Source organism: Enhydra lutris, unplaced genomic scaffold (assembly GCF_002288905.1).
Source record: "Enhydra lutris kenyoni isolate GAN:26980312 unplaced genomic scaffold, ASM228890v2 scaffoldscaffold33, whole genome shotgun sequence".
NCBI lineage: Eukaryota > Metazoa > Chordata > Mammalia > Carnivora > Mustelidae > Enhydra > Enhydra lutris.
The window spans coordinates 9,038,700-9,053,144 of record NW_019154117.1 but is presented as its reverse complement, the minus strand read 5'-3'; the positions used below and the strand labels follow the sequence as shown (position 1 = coordinate 9,053,144).

Sequence of the window (14,445 nt, the reverse complement as noted above, 5' to 3'; positions counted from 1 at the left end):
GGGGGGCGGAATCACTGAAGTCCTTTAAAACACAGCCTTGGGTCTTTCACTTTTGCTTTTCACAGGCGAACAACACCAGGCCATTGCAGGGGCCAGCTGCTGTTTTATGTGAAATATACTGAAGATTAAGAAACAGGGATCCCCTTTGGAAGCTACTGCGGATCCGGACATGGGAAGGGCTGGTGTTGTAGGGACATTGTGGGTGTGTAGGAAAAATGATCTGATCAGCAGGCCTTAGGTTCGGATTTGCCCTGTAAGTGAACAGAAGCTCAGAGGAGTGTTGTTGGGGTGTGGGTGGAAGGCTGTAAGACCACCGACGGTGTTTAGAGGTGTAATTACACACAGCGAATGCACAGATCTTAAATGCGGGATGAATTTTGGATAAATGTCTACATCTGTTAAGTATGACCCCTCTCCCACCCCAGTGAGGTTTTTTAAAGGCTGAGTGCACAGAAAGACCCACTTTTGGGTGCGCTTCAGCCCCACAGTGAGGGTCTTATTTGCTGATTAAGGGCAGTGACTTTTCTTCTCTCAGGGCTCCAATCTCATCCTTCTTTTAAGTAAGAAACCGCTTTTCGAATTGGCTTCTGCCAACCTGTGTCCTACCGAGCTAACGTGGAGAATGGGGGAAGGGAGCTAAAGGACCCCACAGGGTGGTCTGCTCCTCCTCCAAGCGGCGTGCACGACGAAGGTGCACAGCTACGTTTCTGATCCAGGAGCTCAGCTCCCTCCCTGTGCAGCGTGCTCCCGGCAGCCGGGCCTCGGTGCCCGGGGGAGCGCAGAGCTCACGCTGTCCCCGGTGGCTCTGCACCTCGAGGTGCGTTGCAGCCACCTGCAGCCACGCCCTCGGTGTTTGCAGCCAGTGCGAGCTGGCTCCCGGCGGGAACGCAGTGGCTGGAGTTGGGGGGCGGTGGGCGTGGCCGCATTCCCTCGCGCCCTCTCCCGCCCAGGCAGTCCCGGGAACGTTCTGAAAAGTATCTAAAAGTTCTGCGCGGCGCGCGCGCCAAAAGAAAGGGAACAACCCCCCACCAGTCTAGGCGTTGCGTGTCCAGACCGCGCCACTCCGGCTGCTCCTCCGGCTGCAGCGCACACGTCTTCTGGGCCTTCCCCGTGGGAGCCTCGCCGTCGCCTGTGTTCTTCGCTTGCAGCCGTCTCCAGACCCGAGAGGGGCCCGGCGGGTCCTCGCACTTCTCGCTAGGGCACCATGCCCAACGACGACGCGTTCAGCAAGCCCTCTGCCTCTTCGGAGGCCCCGCACGCCGCCGGGGCACCCCCGCAAGGCAAGGCCGGGGGCTTTGGCAAAGCGGCTGGGGCGCTGCTCGGGAGCAGTGGTGGCGCGAGCGCCGGAGGCAGCGGCGGAGGCGGCGGCTCCTCGGGCTCCGGGGCGTCGGGCATGGGCTCCGGGAGCAAGAAGTCCCCGCGGCTGCCCAAGTGCGCGCGATGCAGGAACCACGGCTACGCGTCGCCGCTCAAGGGCCACAAGCGCTTCTGCATGTGGCGGGACTGCCAGTGCAAGAAGTGCAACCTGATCGCCGAGAGACAGCGCGTGATGGCCGCGCAGGTGAGTGCGGGCGTCCGGGAACCGAGCGTCCGCCCCCAGCTTAAAGTCCCTCGGGCCGGGCGGGCGCCACGCGGTGCCGGGTTCCGGAGACCGGCGGGGGAGCTCGCCGACGCCGCGGCTGCCAGCTTCGCGCCACGCCGGGCTCGCAGGGCCGGGAGTCCTCTGGGATCCGGCCCGCGGAGCAGGGAGGTTGCGGGGTTTGCTCGGCCTCCGAGGGATCCCTGATCCCGACCTTCGGCAGAGTGGCGGGGCCGCCCCATTGAGTTTCCCCAGGACCTCTGATCCCTCTCTCAGAGCAGAGAGTTGCGGGGTTCGCTCCGTTGGGAGTCCCGGGATCCCTGACCCCGCCCTCCAGCAGAGAGGGGAGTTCACCCCGTCGGAGATCCCGAGAATCCATCCCCAGAATCTCCGCTCCAGCTTCCGGAGCAGTAAGTTGCGGGGTTCGCTCTGTTCGCGAATCCCTGGTCCCGCCCTCCAGCAGAATCGCGGGGTTCGCACCCTCGGAGGTCCCCACCATTGCTAGGCTCTCCAGTCGCTTTCTCAGAGCACAGAGTTGCGGGGTTCGCGCCTTCCGAGGGCCCCAGGATCTCAGCTCCCGCTTTCAGAGCGGAGAGTTGCCGGGTTCGTCCTGCTGCGCGCGCGGGGGGGTGGGGAGGGAGGGCATCTCGTGGACCCCGGACCTCACTCACCGAGCGGAGAGTTGGGGAACCCCCCCCCCCGCCGCCGCCTCGGAAGGCTCTGGGACCCCGGCCCCCGAGCATAGACTGGCGCTCACACTGCAGAGGGTGCGGGAGGGCGCCCGCTCGAGCGACTGGCGGGAACGGCGGCCGCCGCTCTTCCGGGTACCGCGCGGGGCGCGTGGTGCTTCTGGAAAAGTCGCGGCAGCGCGCGCGGAGGCCGCGCGGTCCTCGAGGAGCTCCCGGCGCCGGCTCCGAGCTCGCCGCCCGCGCGCCCACGCCGCGCGCTGCAGCCATTTTGAGCGCGACGGGAACAGCGTTCGCTCTGCGGCTCCCGTTCCCTCGTCCCGACTCCCTCAGGTACCGGCTACTCGGCGTGTGTTCAAGCACGCTTAACGAGTTTTTAAAAGGAAGCGCGAGGGGGAAATGGCACGGCTTTGAGGGCATGTCTGTCGTGTTAAAAAAAAAAAAAAAAAGAAAGAAAGAAAGAAAGGAAAGAAACGTCCTGAGGAAGACAGGCACGTAGCGTCTTAAGCTGAAATTCTCCCAAGTCCTCTGGCGTCCTGAAAGGATTTTTTTTTAAGTTTTGTTTTTTCTTTTTTAACTGAAAGGATTTTTTAGGAGAGAATAATACACATTCTTTCCAGCTAAAATTTGTTTCATCCTTTTCAGGCAGTTTATTTAAGATGAAAATATACCAAAGAGGTGTTTACTACGGATGCGCTGCTTTGGACTGGGAACATGTAAATATTCTCCGTGGAAAATAATTCATATGAGAGTGTTTTAACAAAGACTGAGTAAATGCTTGAAGATTATGCTTTTTATATGCGTCTCATTTTTTACAAATGTGTCTTAAATTGGATATATGTTGGCTTCGCAGATTTCTTGGGTTTGCGGCGTCATCTGTAGTGGGTGAAAAGATTTCCCCGATGTAGCGTTAAAATGCATTACAGTGACTTTATTGAAAAAGCCTTAGGGACCCCGAAGTTCTATTTGTAGCTAGAAAAATCTTCTGAACATAGAGTTGTTTTAAATATTGAGTGCAGAATATGTATGCTTGGGAGGGGACTTTTCTCAAAATGTAATAAAAACATGTATTGAAGTAGGGCCATTCATTTTGTATAAGCTTCATTAATTGGGGCACCAATTTCCAAAAAGCCCGTTTGCTATGTTAAAAACAAAAACGACTCAGGATTACTTCAATAATAGGAAAAGTCAACGTTTTCCACGCTGGAAATCTTGTGTAGTGCTAGATGAAATCCTGTAAAATTTTGTGTACCGGCTATTTTTTTCTTTCTGAAATAGTGTGAAATTGATCTTTGATATGACCCTAAAATAATCGCATTTTAATCAGTTGCCCCCACCTTCCCTTACTGAATAGCTTACCTTTAAAATCCTTGAGAGGCCTTTATAAAAGTGTCCTTAGTTTATGGCTCATATAATAAATAACCCTGTGCATTTTGTGTGTGCATGGAATTTGTGTGGATCAGGACATAAGCATGCATTGATATACTTCAGAGATTTGTGGATTTTTTTTTTGTTGGTATTTTTTGATCAAATCCTTAATATTCTGTTTCTAAACTTGGTTAATAATAAAAAAAAATCCAAGAGCGGTGCTTAATCGTTTAATGTTAATTGATTATTTAAGGATGGTTTTTTAAGTTGAAAACTCTTGTTATGAGAAAATCCACTTGTAAGTTAATCAGCTTGCTAAGTTTGGACTACAATTTTCCTAAAACAGTAAATAGTCATTGTGTTTCTTGTTTACCATTTTGATTTCAACTTTTGGCTTCTGTTTTGGCCTCTGAGGTACAGATGTTTTACTTTCTCATTTCACTATCACTAATAGTCAAGTTTCAATAGAAAGTCTCCTTTTTTGTTACATGTAGTAGACAAAAGTACAATTTCTTTTTTTTTTTACTTTTTCCTTTGCAACCTTTAACAATGTTATTTAAAAGCAGATAAGTTGAAGAGGGACCATGAGGAGTCTTTTAGGTAGTTTAAGTCCCTTATACCCTCACTTCCGGCTCCTTCCGTCCTACTGGCATAGAGGAAGGACCTGTTCTCTGACTTTCTTTCTACCTGCAGCCTCTTCCTTCTCCAGGGACTTCAACACCTTATTCCAGCCTTTCCCCCATTACCGCTCTACATGCTCCCCTCATTCCGGAAAGCCTGGCCCTGCGGGGTTTCCTTAGCAGCCCCTGCCTTTCCTGCCCACCCTGCTCCCTTGTTCTGGATTGGGTTCCTTCGTTCTTGCCGTGTGCCTGTTACTCAATCTGTTCTTCAAGGCCCTCTTCCAGTACCTCTTCTGGCTGATTCTTACCCTTAAAACCATTTTTGCCTCCAGAGTCCTGCTGTAAGACAGCAGTGTCCCTCTCCTATGGTTTTTTGCCGCATTTTGTGTTGAGTTGCCTTCGCATGTGTGCCTGCCTCCTTTTCCTGCTTTTAAACAGTGACTACCTTAGGATCTAATCTAATTTTACTGTATCTTGCTGGTCACTGGCCCCAGGACAGTAGCCTTTGACAAATGTGTGGCCAGAAAGAGTGAGAGATCCCATTCTCCTTCTTTCCTAATCTGTCAATGCTGACTTCCCTTCAGATGGAACTCCTCTGCTTGACTGACTCTACAGCTTTTCTGGATTCTCTGCAGCCAGCCTTGTTCCCTGCTCTACATACTCATTAGTGTAATGGACATTTTTTGACCTACTGTGGGCTTGACGCCATTTCTCAGCTTTGGCTGCACATCCTGGTGACTTGGGTAGCATTCAAAAGGAGTGAGAGAATCCTAGACCTTACTCCTGGAGCTCAGGGATCGTGATATCTGGGGTGACTGGGACTCCAGGGGGTTTTGGCAAAGCCGTGCAAGAGATTCTGGTTATGGGGGGCTGACCTGCTGCCCTGTGCTTCCAGGTGGCCCTGAGAAGGCAGCAGGCCCAGGAGGAAGAACTGGGGATCAGCCACCCCATCCCGCTGCCCAGCGCTGCTGAGCTGCTTGTCAAGAGAGAGAGCAATGGCAGCAACCCGTGCCTGATGACCGAGAGCAGCAGCCCCTCGCAGCCCGCGCCAGCCAGCACCCCCACCACTGCAGCGTCAGGTAAGGTGCCTGGGGTTCACCCAGGTGGTCGCCAACCAGGACGGAAGGAGGGCCTTGGCCACAAAAAAACGGTCTCAGACTGTCCAGAGCCATGCCTCACGTTCAGGACGTAGGAGAGTTTTCTTTGTCTTTTCTTCTTTTTTTTTAAATAAAGATTTTATTTATTTATTTGAGAGAGAGAATGAGAGAGAGAAAGCATGAAAGGAGAGAGGTCAGTGGGAGAAGCAGACTCCACGCCGAGCAGGGAGCCCGATGTGAGCCTCGATCCCAAGACTCCAGGATCATGACCTGAGCCGAAGGCAGTAGCTTAACCAGCTGAGCCAACCAGGTGCCTGTTACAGAGTTTTCTTAAAGGGTTCTCTCTCTGCAGGTTTGTTTCTGGGGGCTTCCTGAAGGAGATGGCCAGGAGTTCTAGATTTGGAAGTTTGGTAGCTTTACTTTCTTGTTGGTTATTAGCTAAGTCTGAATCTGGATAGAGTCAGACTCATTGATTATCAGAGGGCTGAGATACAGATTTCATCTCTGTCCACCCTCCATCTTGGGGTTCTTTTGGTGGGAGCTAACGATCCTTGTTTCTTAGAACTGAAAGTCCATTTCTCTGGAAAGGACTGCAGTCTATTTGGGGAAAGTGTCTGAAAAGGCCAACTCCTAGGTGTCTAGTTTTGGTGGGAATTGGGAAATGAGAGGCATGTCCCATTAGCTTCGATTCCCTCCTATGTGCTTAGACTGTACCAGGGGCTACATGCAGGCTGATTCATTTCATTTCATTCTTAGATAGAGCATTCTGGATGTACAACCCCCATTTTACACATGTAAAGACTGAGGTACGGGATGTGTAAGTGACTGGCTAGGTCCACAGAACTAGAAAGTATCTGACTGGTCCATTTGCATCCAGAGCATCTTGTGCTTACTGCTCTGGGTCTTGAAATTACCCTAAGAGTCAGTGTGGTCTAGAGCTGCACTGTCCAGTATGGCAGCCCCTAGCCACATATGGCCATTTGAGTTTAATCTCATTACGGTGAAATGAAATGAAAACATCAAAGAAGGTATATGGTTAGTATTACTGATCACAAGAGAAATGCAGATCAGCACTACAGTGAAATACCACTTCACACTCACTAGGATGGCTGCTATCCAAAAAAAAAAAAAAAAACCCAACCCAAACAAAACCCCAGAAATTAATAGTATTGACAAGGATGGGGAGAAATCAGAACCTTTGCGCATTCTTGGTGGAAATATAAAATGGCACAGTTGCTTTAGGAAACAATATGGAGCTTCCTCAAAACCTAAATACAGAATTACCAGACAACTCAGCAATTCCACTTCTGTGTGTTTACCCAAGAGAGTTGAAAGCAGGGTCTCATAGAGATACTTGTACAGCCGTGTCAATAGTAGCATTCACAGTAGCTAAAATGTGGGAGCCACCCGCGGGTCCACTGACCTCCGAATGGATCAGCAAAATGTGGTCTCTACATAAAGTGGAATATTATTCAGCCTTCAAAAGGAAGGAAATCCTGCCACATGCTGCAGCTTGGATCACCTTGAGAGTATTCTTCCGAGTGAAATAAGCTGGTCACAGAAAGGCAGATACTGAGACGCCTGGGTGGCTCCGTGGGTTACGCCACTGCCTTTGGCTCAGGTCATGATCCCAGGGTCCTGGGATCGAGTTCTGCATCGGGCTCCTTGCTCGGTGGGGAGCTTGCTTTTCTTTCCGCCTCTGCCTACCTCTCTGCCTGCTTGTGTGCTCTCTCCCTCTCTTTCTTTCTCTCTGACAAATAAATAAATAAAACCTTAAAAAAAAAAAAGAAAGGCAGATACTGTACAGTGGTACTTACTTAAAGTCATCAAGATCATGGGGACAGAAAGTTCAATGGTGGTTGCCAGGGGTTGGGGGGCAGGCGGAGGGAAAGGAGAGTTACCTTTTCCTGGGGATCGAGTCTCAGTTTACAAGATGAAAAGAGCTGTGGAGATGGATGACGTGACGACGGCCGCACAACAGTGTGAATGTGCTCGTTATCGCCGAAGGGTGCGTTTAAAAATGGGTAAGTTGGTAAATTTTATGTCGTGTATTTTGCCACTGTGAAAAATGTTGAAAAATTTAAAACCTTCAGCTCCTCAGTTGTACAAGCCACGTTTCAAGAGCCCTGTAGGCAGAGCTAGCTCAGGTTTTAATTATTTAAATTACTGGAAAGTGTGCGTTTCTGTTTTTCGCAGAGTTCCATTTAATGGCACTGGTCTTAGAGCACAGGAGTTCTAAGAAATGCATCAAAGATCTGTGAAATCCTGTTGGCAAATAAATACTCATACTGTTCACCCTTGAACAACACCCCCACTCCGCGCAGTCAGAAATGCACCTGCTAACTTTTGACTTTCCCAAAACTTAACTGCCAATAGCCTACTGTTGACTAGAAGCCTTAGGAATAACAGGAAACAGTCAATTAATGGATATTCTGTATGTTACATGTGTTATACACTGTATTCTTGCAACCTGGTAAGCTAGAGAGAAGAAAATGTTATGAAAATCATAAGGGGGAAAAATACATTAACACTACTGCCATATTTATCGAAAAAATCAGCATGGAGTGGACCCTTGCAGTTCAGGTCTGTGTTGTTCAGTAGTCCACTGTGTGTCATCCTAAAAACACATGCAGAGAGTCGCAGAACATCTTTAGAGTCTGCTGAGGATGAAATACAGCCTCGCCGTGTGGTTCCTCTTAACCAAGCTTTTCATGAGTTACTCCCTTCGCTGTGCCCACCACCTGGGTAGCAGTTAATCTGCTGTCTGCCCCTTACACCCTGTGCAACTTTGAACAAGTCACTTTAGCTCTCTGGGCCTTTTGTTTTCTCTTAACCAAAAATGAGGGAGGAGGTCTTTGAGGGTTTTGAAGATTGAGTCTTGACCATGACAGTGAACGTAAAGGTTAGCAGGCACCAAAGAAAGCCAGTGAGGGATGGAACCCTGGTCCCTGGGCAGCAGGTGTGTGTGTGTGTGTGTGTGTGTGTGTGTGTGTGTACCTGTCACTCTGTGTGTTGCTGTGGCGATAGGTTCTGTAGTTATCAAGGCCAATCACATTTTTTTTTTGTTTCGTTGCTTATAACATAGGCTTACAAGGCTTTCCAAACTTCCCTTTTGATAGAAAGGGTGGAGTATATCTATCAGAAATAGGATCTTTATACTTCCAAGATTATACACTGTGTTTAAGGTTGATTACCAAATAATACCAGGTCCCGGCTGGTTTGGTGGGTTTAGCTGGAGAGCTGAAATGGGAAAGGGGTGTGTCCAAGGAATAAAGAGGGGAGCGACTCACTGGATTTTTACAAATGAGGTAGGAACTATTCCCATTTGCAGATAAGGAAACCAGTGGTAAGGAAGGTGCCCAGAATAAAGCTGAGTTGAGCTGGGGTTCAGTCCAGGGCTGTATGGTCCCAAAGCCCCTGGATTTTCCATTTTACCTACCTGTGGAGAGAGACTGTGGGAGCTGTTGCCTTGTTTCCTTAGGTAATGGACAATTAAAATCAGAGGCTGTGGTTTAATCCTCAGAAGAGCTTTAGGGCCACCTGGCAAATAAGAACAACATTAGGGGCAAAAGTCCCTCCCATTCACTGTTGTCCTAGAAGGCTGCGGCCACTGAGCTTGGGGAGGAATACAGGGAATGAACCACCAGTAATGGATAAACGTCCAAGCTGGGCAGTGTGTGGGGCCTCTTGGGTGAACCTGGTTTAGCCTGCTGTCTTGCATTCCGCCTCAGGGGAAGGGATGCCACAGTTCGATCATCTACCCCAAGCTAGGAGCTTTAGAGCAGGATCGGGATCTCAGGCTAGATGGAGTTCAGCCTGACAAAGGCCTCGGAGCAGAGTATTTCAGAGCGGCAACAGGGAAAGCAACAAAAAGAAGCAGCAGGGGAACAAGATAGAAGGTTCAGGGTCAAGGAGGATGTGACCAGATTCCCTTCTTTGCCTCTGGAGCTGGTAGACTGTAGAGTCATTTTGGAATCTTGAATCAGCACTCAAAGGGAGGGGAACATGGGAGCCAGCTCTGTGCTGGGCTCCCGGGCTCTGGAGGCTTTGCCTGCCTCGGGCAGGGGGCTCTCCCCTTGTCAGCCCACCGCCATGGGGCAGGAGCCACAGATACATGGTCTCACTCCCAGGACTTGCACCAAGCTTTTTGAGTTGAGATCAATAATTCCAGATTGGGCCAATAGAATAAACTACATAAATAGAGGGGGGTGGGGAAGAAGGAGGAAAAGAAAGGGAGGTGGTAAAGTGGAGAGGTAGAAAAGACAGACAGACTGAAGTGTGTCCTTCAAGTTTCATGCAGCACATGGGGCCCAACTTCTGGAAATAGTTTGCTGCTAACAGGTAAATCTTATATTTCCAGAGAGTGGGATTATTAAAATAACACATCATGTGAAATGGGATTGTCCTTCCAATTCCAACCTGCAAATTCCTTCTGTCTGGCATTTCAGGATCACTAGTTCCCTGGACAGCCTCATGTGTCTGTCGCTTTTGCAGATGTGTATATTATTTATGTATTGCACATAATGGCAGTGTACTGTTCCCACTGGTGTGTAAGTAGGGTTTTTTCGTTCACTTACAAGAGCTTGAAATTTTATAATGGGCTAATATTCCATTATATGGATGTGAAAGGCTAGGCCTTGAGATTATTTAGGCGGGTGAAAGCTGTCGGTGGGATCAGATGATGGGGGCCCTACCCACCTGGCAAATACGGGGCAAGCTGCTCCCCTTCTCTTGCTAATTGTTTATGTTAAGTGTCTACAAGGGCAGTAGCTTAGTGAAATTCAGTAGATTTTTATGTCCTTGAAGTTTCTTTGTTATCTCCTTTTGGCTCCCAAAAGTGCCCAAGCAGAGTGGAAAGTGCCCAAGAATTATTGCTGAGGTTATTGGCTGAATGCAGAGGACACTGTGAAGGAAATTGGGTTTATTACCAGGCTGTCATTTCATTTATTGGAGAACGGACTTCCTCGGAGTAGGGTAAACTACCTAAAACATCTCTACCATCCTTAACCAGAGATTGACTAAAATCAAACAGAACATTGACCAAAGATTCCTGGAACGATGGGTGTGAGTGATTCTTACTGTGACTGTCATCTACGACTGTGGGTATCACCGTGGAAGAAATAGCCTTCTGAAGCAGTACCCCGTTCATTGCTATTTCTCACACTAGTAGGATCAAAAAAAAAAAAAAAAAAAAGTGAGCTTCTTTTATTATAAAATTAAAGCAACGTCAGCATTATCTCCATGGCTTTACATTTTGAATTTTAGCAAAAGATTGATATATTTTAATTTTCCAAAGTGTCCGCTAACTTTAAAAAGACTCTCACAGACATTCTTCCACTTTGAAACCTGGGTTCCTCTGTTTTGTTTGCTACTCCCCTTCTTCAACCCCAGCAGCCAGCCGGACGCGGTTTCCCCCGCTGTTCCCGCTGAGGTCGGTGTAGCTCCTGGCCTCTCCTGTTCCGCACACGGCTGGCACAGATGAAGGGTTGCATTGTAGAGCCCTTGCTTCTGCCTGTGCGCCCTTTGTAAGTAAGGACCTGAATGTTATCGCCCTTGAGGCCCTCCCTTCTGGAGCACCCTGGACTTCCACACACACTCACATTCACACTCCCTCACATCCAACTGCCTCCTACGGTCTCTGGCCTTCCCCCTGCAGCCAGGCTTCTTGGGGCCAGTGGCCCGCTCTCCCTCGCCTTGCCCCTGTCAGAAGGGTCAGTCAGGTCTGTGTTTGATAGTGACGGGACCTCCCCCTTCGCGTCTCCCCTTTAGCAGTGATTTCTCATTTCAGCATACAGACAGACCGCACACAGGCTAGTAGGGGAACGCACTAGTATGTGCTTTATGGATATGAAAAGAGGCAGTTTGAAAATTTATGGAGTCCTGTGCCCATGCTGTTTTTACTGGTAAGAAAGGTCACTAATGAACAATTAAAGATACTGAGTTTATAGATTTTTAAAAAGACTTTATTTATTTATTTATTTGAGAGAAAGGGAAAGAGAGAGAGCACAAGGGAGCACAAGGGAGAGGCAGAGGGAGAAGGAGAAGCAGACTCCCCGCTGAGCAGCGAGCCCAGTGTGGGGCTCGATCCCATGACCCTGAGATCATGCTCTGAGCTGAAGGCAGACGTTTAACCCACTGAGCCAGCCAGGTGCTCCAAGTTTATAGATATTTTTTTAAAAGAAAATAAACTTTATTTGGGGTACCTGGGTGGCTCAGTCAGCTAAGTGTCTGACTCTTGAAATCGGCTCAGGTCATGATCGTGCATCAAGCCCCACATGGGGCTCTGCACTCAGCACGGGCTCTGAGGATTCTCTCTCTCTCCTCACCCTCTGCCCTGCCCCCATAAATAAATAAATAAATAGATAAATAGATAAATAGATAAATAGATAAATAGATAGATAAATAGATAGATAAATAGATAGATAAATAGATAGATAGATAGATAGATAAATAGATAAATAGATAAATAAATAAATAAATAAATAAATAAATATGAACTATTCTTTTTTTAAAAAATATTTTATTTATTTATTTGACAGAGATCGCAAGCAGGCAGAGAGGGAGGCAGAGAGAGAGGGGGAAGCAGGCTCCCGGCTGAGCAGAGAGCTGAACGTGGGGCTCAATCCCAGGACCCTGGGATCATGACCTGAGCTGAAGGCAGAGGCCCCAACCCACTGAGCCACCCAGGCGCCCCAAAAAATAAACTATTCTTTAGAGCGGTTCTGGATTCACGTCAGAATGTAGAGGGAGGTACAGATATTTCCCATATGCCGCCTCTCCCACACAGGCACAGCTTCCCCTGCTAGCCACGTCCCCCACCTGAGTGGGATGTCTGGTGTAGTTGAACCTGTGTTGACACAGCGTCACCTCCTGACAGTTCTTGCTCACATAAGGATGATGCGTTCTGTGGGTTTGGACAGATCTGTGACAACTCACATTCACCATCATCGTATTATACAGAGTCATTTCACTGACCTAAAAATCCCGGATGGAGTTAGATAAATTTAAAATAACATTTCAGTTTTTATCTTTACAGTTTTCCAATATTGTACAAGAGAAGCACTTCATTTTAATGAACGCCCAAAATATTTTATCTAAATCGCTTTGAGAATTCATTTTTGGAGGATTCTGGCCACTAATACGTTAGATGACCTCCACTGATTTTTTTTTTTAAAGATTTTTTTTTTAAAGACTTTATTTATTTATTTGACAGAGATCACAAGTAGGCAGAGAGGCAGGCAGAGAGAGAGCTCAAGGGAAACAGACTCCTTGCTGAGCAGAGCCCGATGCGGCCTCGATCCCAGGACCCTGGGATCATGACCTGAGCCGAAAGCAGAGGCTTTAACCCACTGAGCCACCCAGGCACCCTAGGTGTTTGTTTTTAAGAAGACTTTCCATTATTTTCCCAATTTTACTTTCAGAGTCAAGGAGATTTCCAGGTTGTCTAACAAAACGAAACTCCTTACACTGAAGCAACATTTGGAAGCTTGAATAAAACAAACCCTGCAGAGTCATGCTTCTGATCATTTGATATCTGTTGTTTTAGATAGTATCTCACTCAGTTTTACTGATTTTAAGGGCAGTCTTCACTTCCATGTCAGATACTGGCAATTAATTGGCCTGATGGAAATTCTCTGTAGGTAGTATTTACATACAGCAGTTGTAGCAACAGAATACACAGCAAGTAACATTCTGATCTAACTTTGGCTAAAAAGAAAATTTGGAAAACATCTAGAGCCACAAAGATAAATGTGGGGGACACCTGGGTGGCTTAGTCAGTTAGGCTTCCAACTCTTGATTTAGGCTCAGGTGGTGATCTCAGGGTCCTGGAATCGAGCCCCATGTCGAGCTCTGTGCTCAGCGTGGAGTCTGTCTGAGATTCTCTCTCCCTCTCCTGCCACTCCCCCTGCTCGCATTTTCTTTCTCAAAATTATTACTTATTAAATTTCTTTCATTTATTTATTTCTCAAATAAATAATAAAATCTTGTTTAAAAAAGATAAATACCAAAAAAGTAAATCAAATTAAGCCAAAAATTAGTTGGGTAACAGCATTTTCAAAAGAAATGAAAATATTTGATAGTTTTACATCTGTATCTCCCTTCAGGACATGCAGTCTTAGGGAGAACATTTTGTTCATCACTGTGTTCATGTGCACAGGACGGTACTCAGCTTTACAGTAAATGGTCAGTATACTTATGCTGAGTGAGTGGACAGTGATGGTCACATTGGAAGTTGTTTTAAAACATTAGACCAGTTGTTGTGAGCCCATCTGCAGATGGCCAGAGAGTAAGTTCATCTATGTTCAAGGTGCATTTTTTAGTTTTGTTTTGTGATATTTAAAAAAAAATGTATTCCAGAATTTTCAAAATGGTATAAACTCAAATGTAATTGAACAGTGTAATTTACATATTATACAATTCATCTATTCAAAATATGTGACTTATTGTTTCTTTGTAAATTCATAGATTTGTGCAACTATCACCAGACTCCCAATTGTGGAACATTTTTGTCTCCTAAAAAGAAACTGTGCACATTAGCAGTCACTGTGCACCTCCTCCCCATACCAACCACAGGCAACCTCTAATATATTTTCTGTTGCCGTAGATTTGCCCACTCTGGACATTTCATATATCTGGCCCCTCATATAAATGGAATTGTATATGTGACCTTTTGTATCTGGCTTCTTTTGTTTTCCTCCTGTTAGTGAGGCTTATCCATGTTGTAGCATGCATTTATTACTCATTTTTAAAATTAAAACTCAGTAGGGGTGTCTGGGTGTCTCAGTCAGCTGTGTCTGACTCTAGATTTTGGCTCAGGTCATGATCTCAGGTTCATGGGATCGAGACCCCAAATCAGGCTCCATGCTCAGTGCAGAGTCTACTTGAGATTATCTCTCTCTCCCTCTGCCTCCCCCCACTGCTGCTCGTGTGCTCTCTCTCTCTCTTTTTTTCTACCCCCCCTCAAATAAATTAAATCTTTAATATTCCATCATATGCAGGGGCTCCTGAGTGGCTCAGTCAGTTGAGTGTTCTTGAGTTCAGGCCTTGCATTGGGCTCCACACTGGGAGTGGAGCCTACTTAAGTTAAGAAAAAA

The 14,445-nt window shown here is 47.3% G+C and overlaps 1 protein-coding gene across 1 annotated transcript in view; it reads left to right on the top strand.

Moving 5' to 3' along the window:
* Positions 1–1,204: 1,204 nt before the first annotated feature.
* The window catches only part of LOC111153656 (doublesex and mab-3 related transcription factor 1), a 112,288-nt gene continuing 99,047 nt past the window's right edge, over positions 1,205–14,445 (top strand). Inside the window, exons 1-2 of the mRNA XM_022512807.1 lie at positions 1,205–1,561; positions 5,149–5,332. Coding sequence (XP_022368515.1) covers positions 1,205–1,561; positions 5,149–5,332 — 541 coding nt within the window. The remainder of the gene's footprint in view (positions 1,562–5,148; positions 5,333–14,445) is intronic.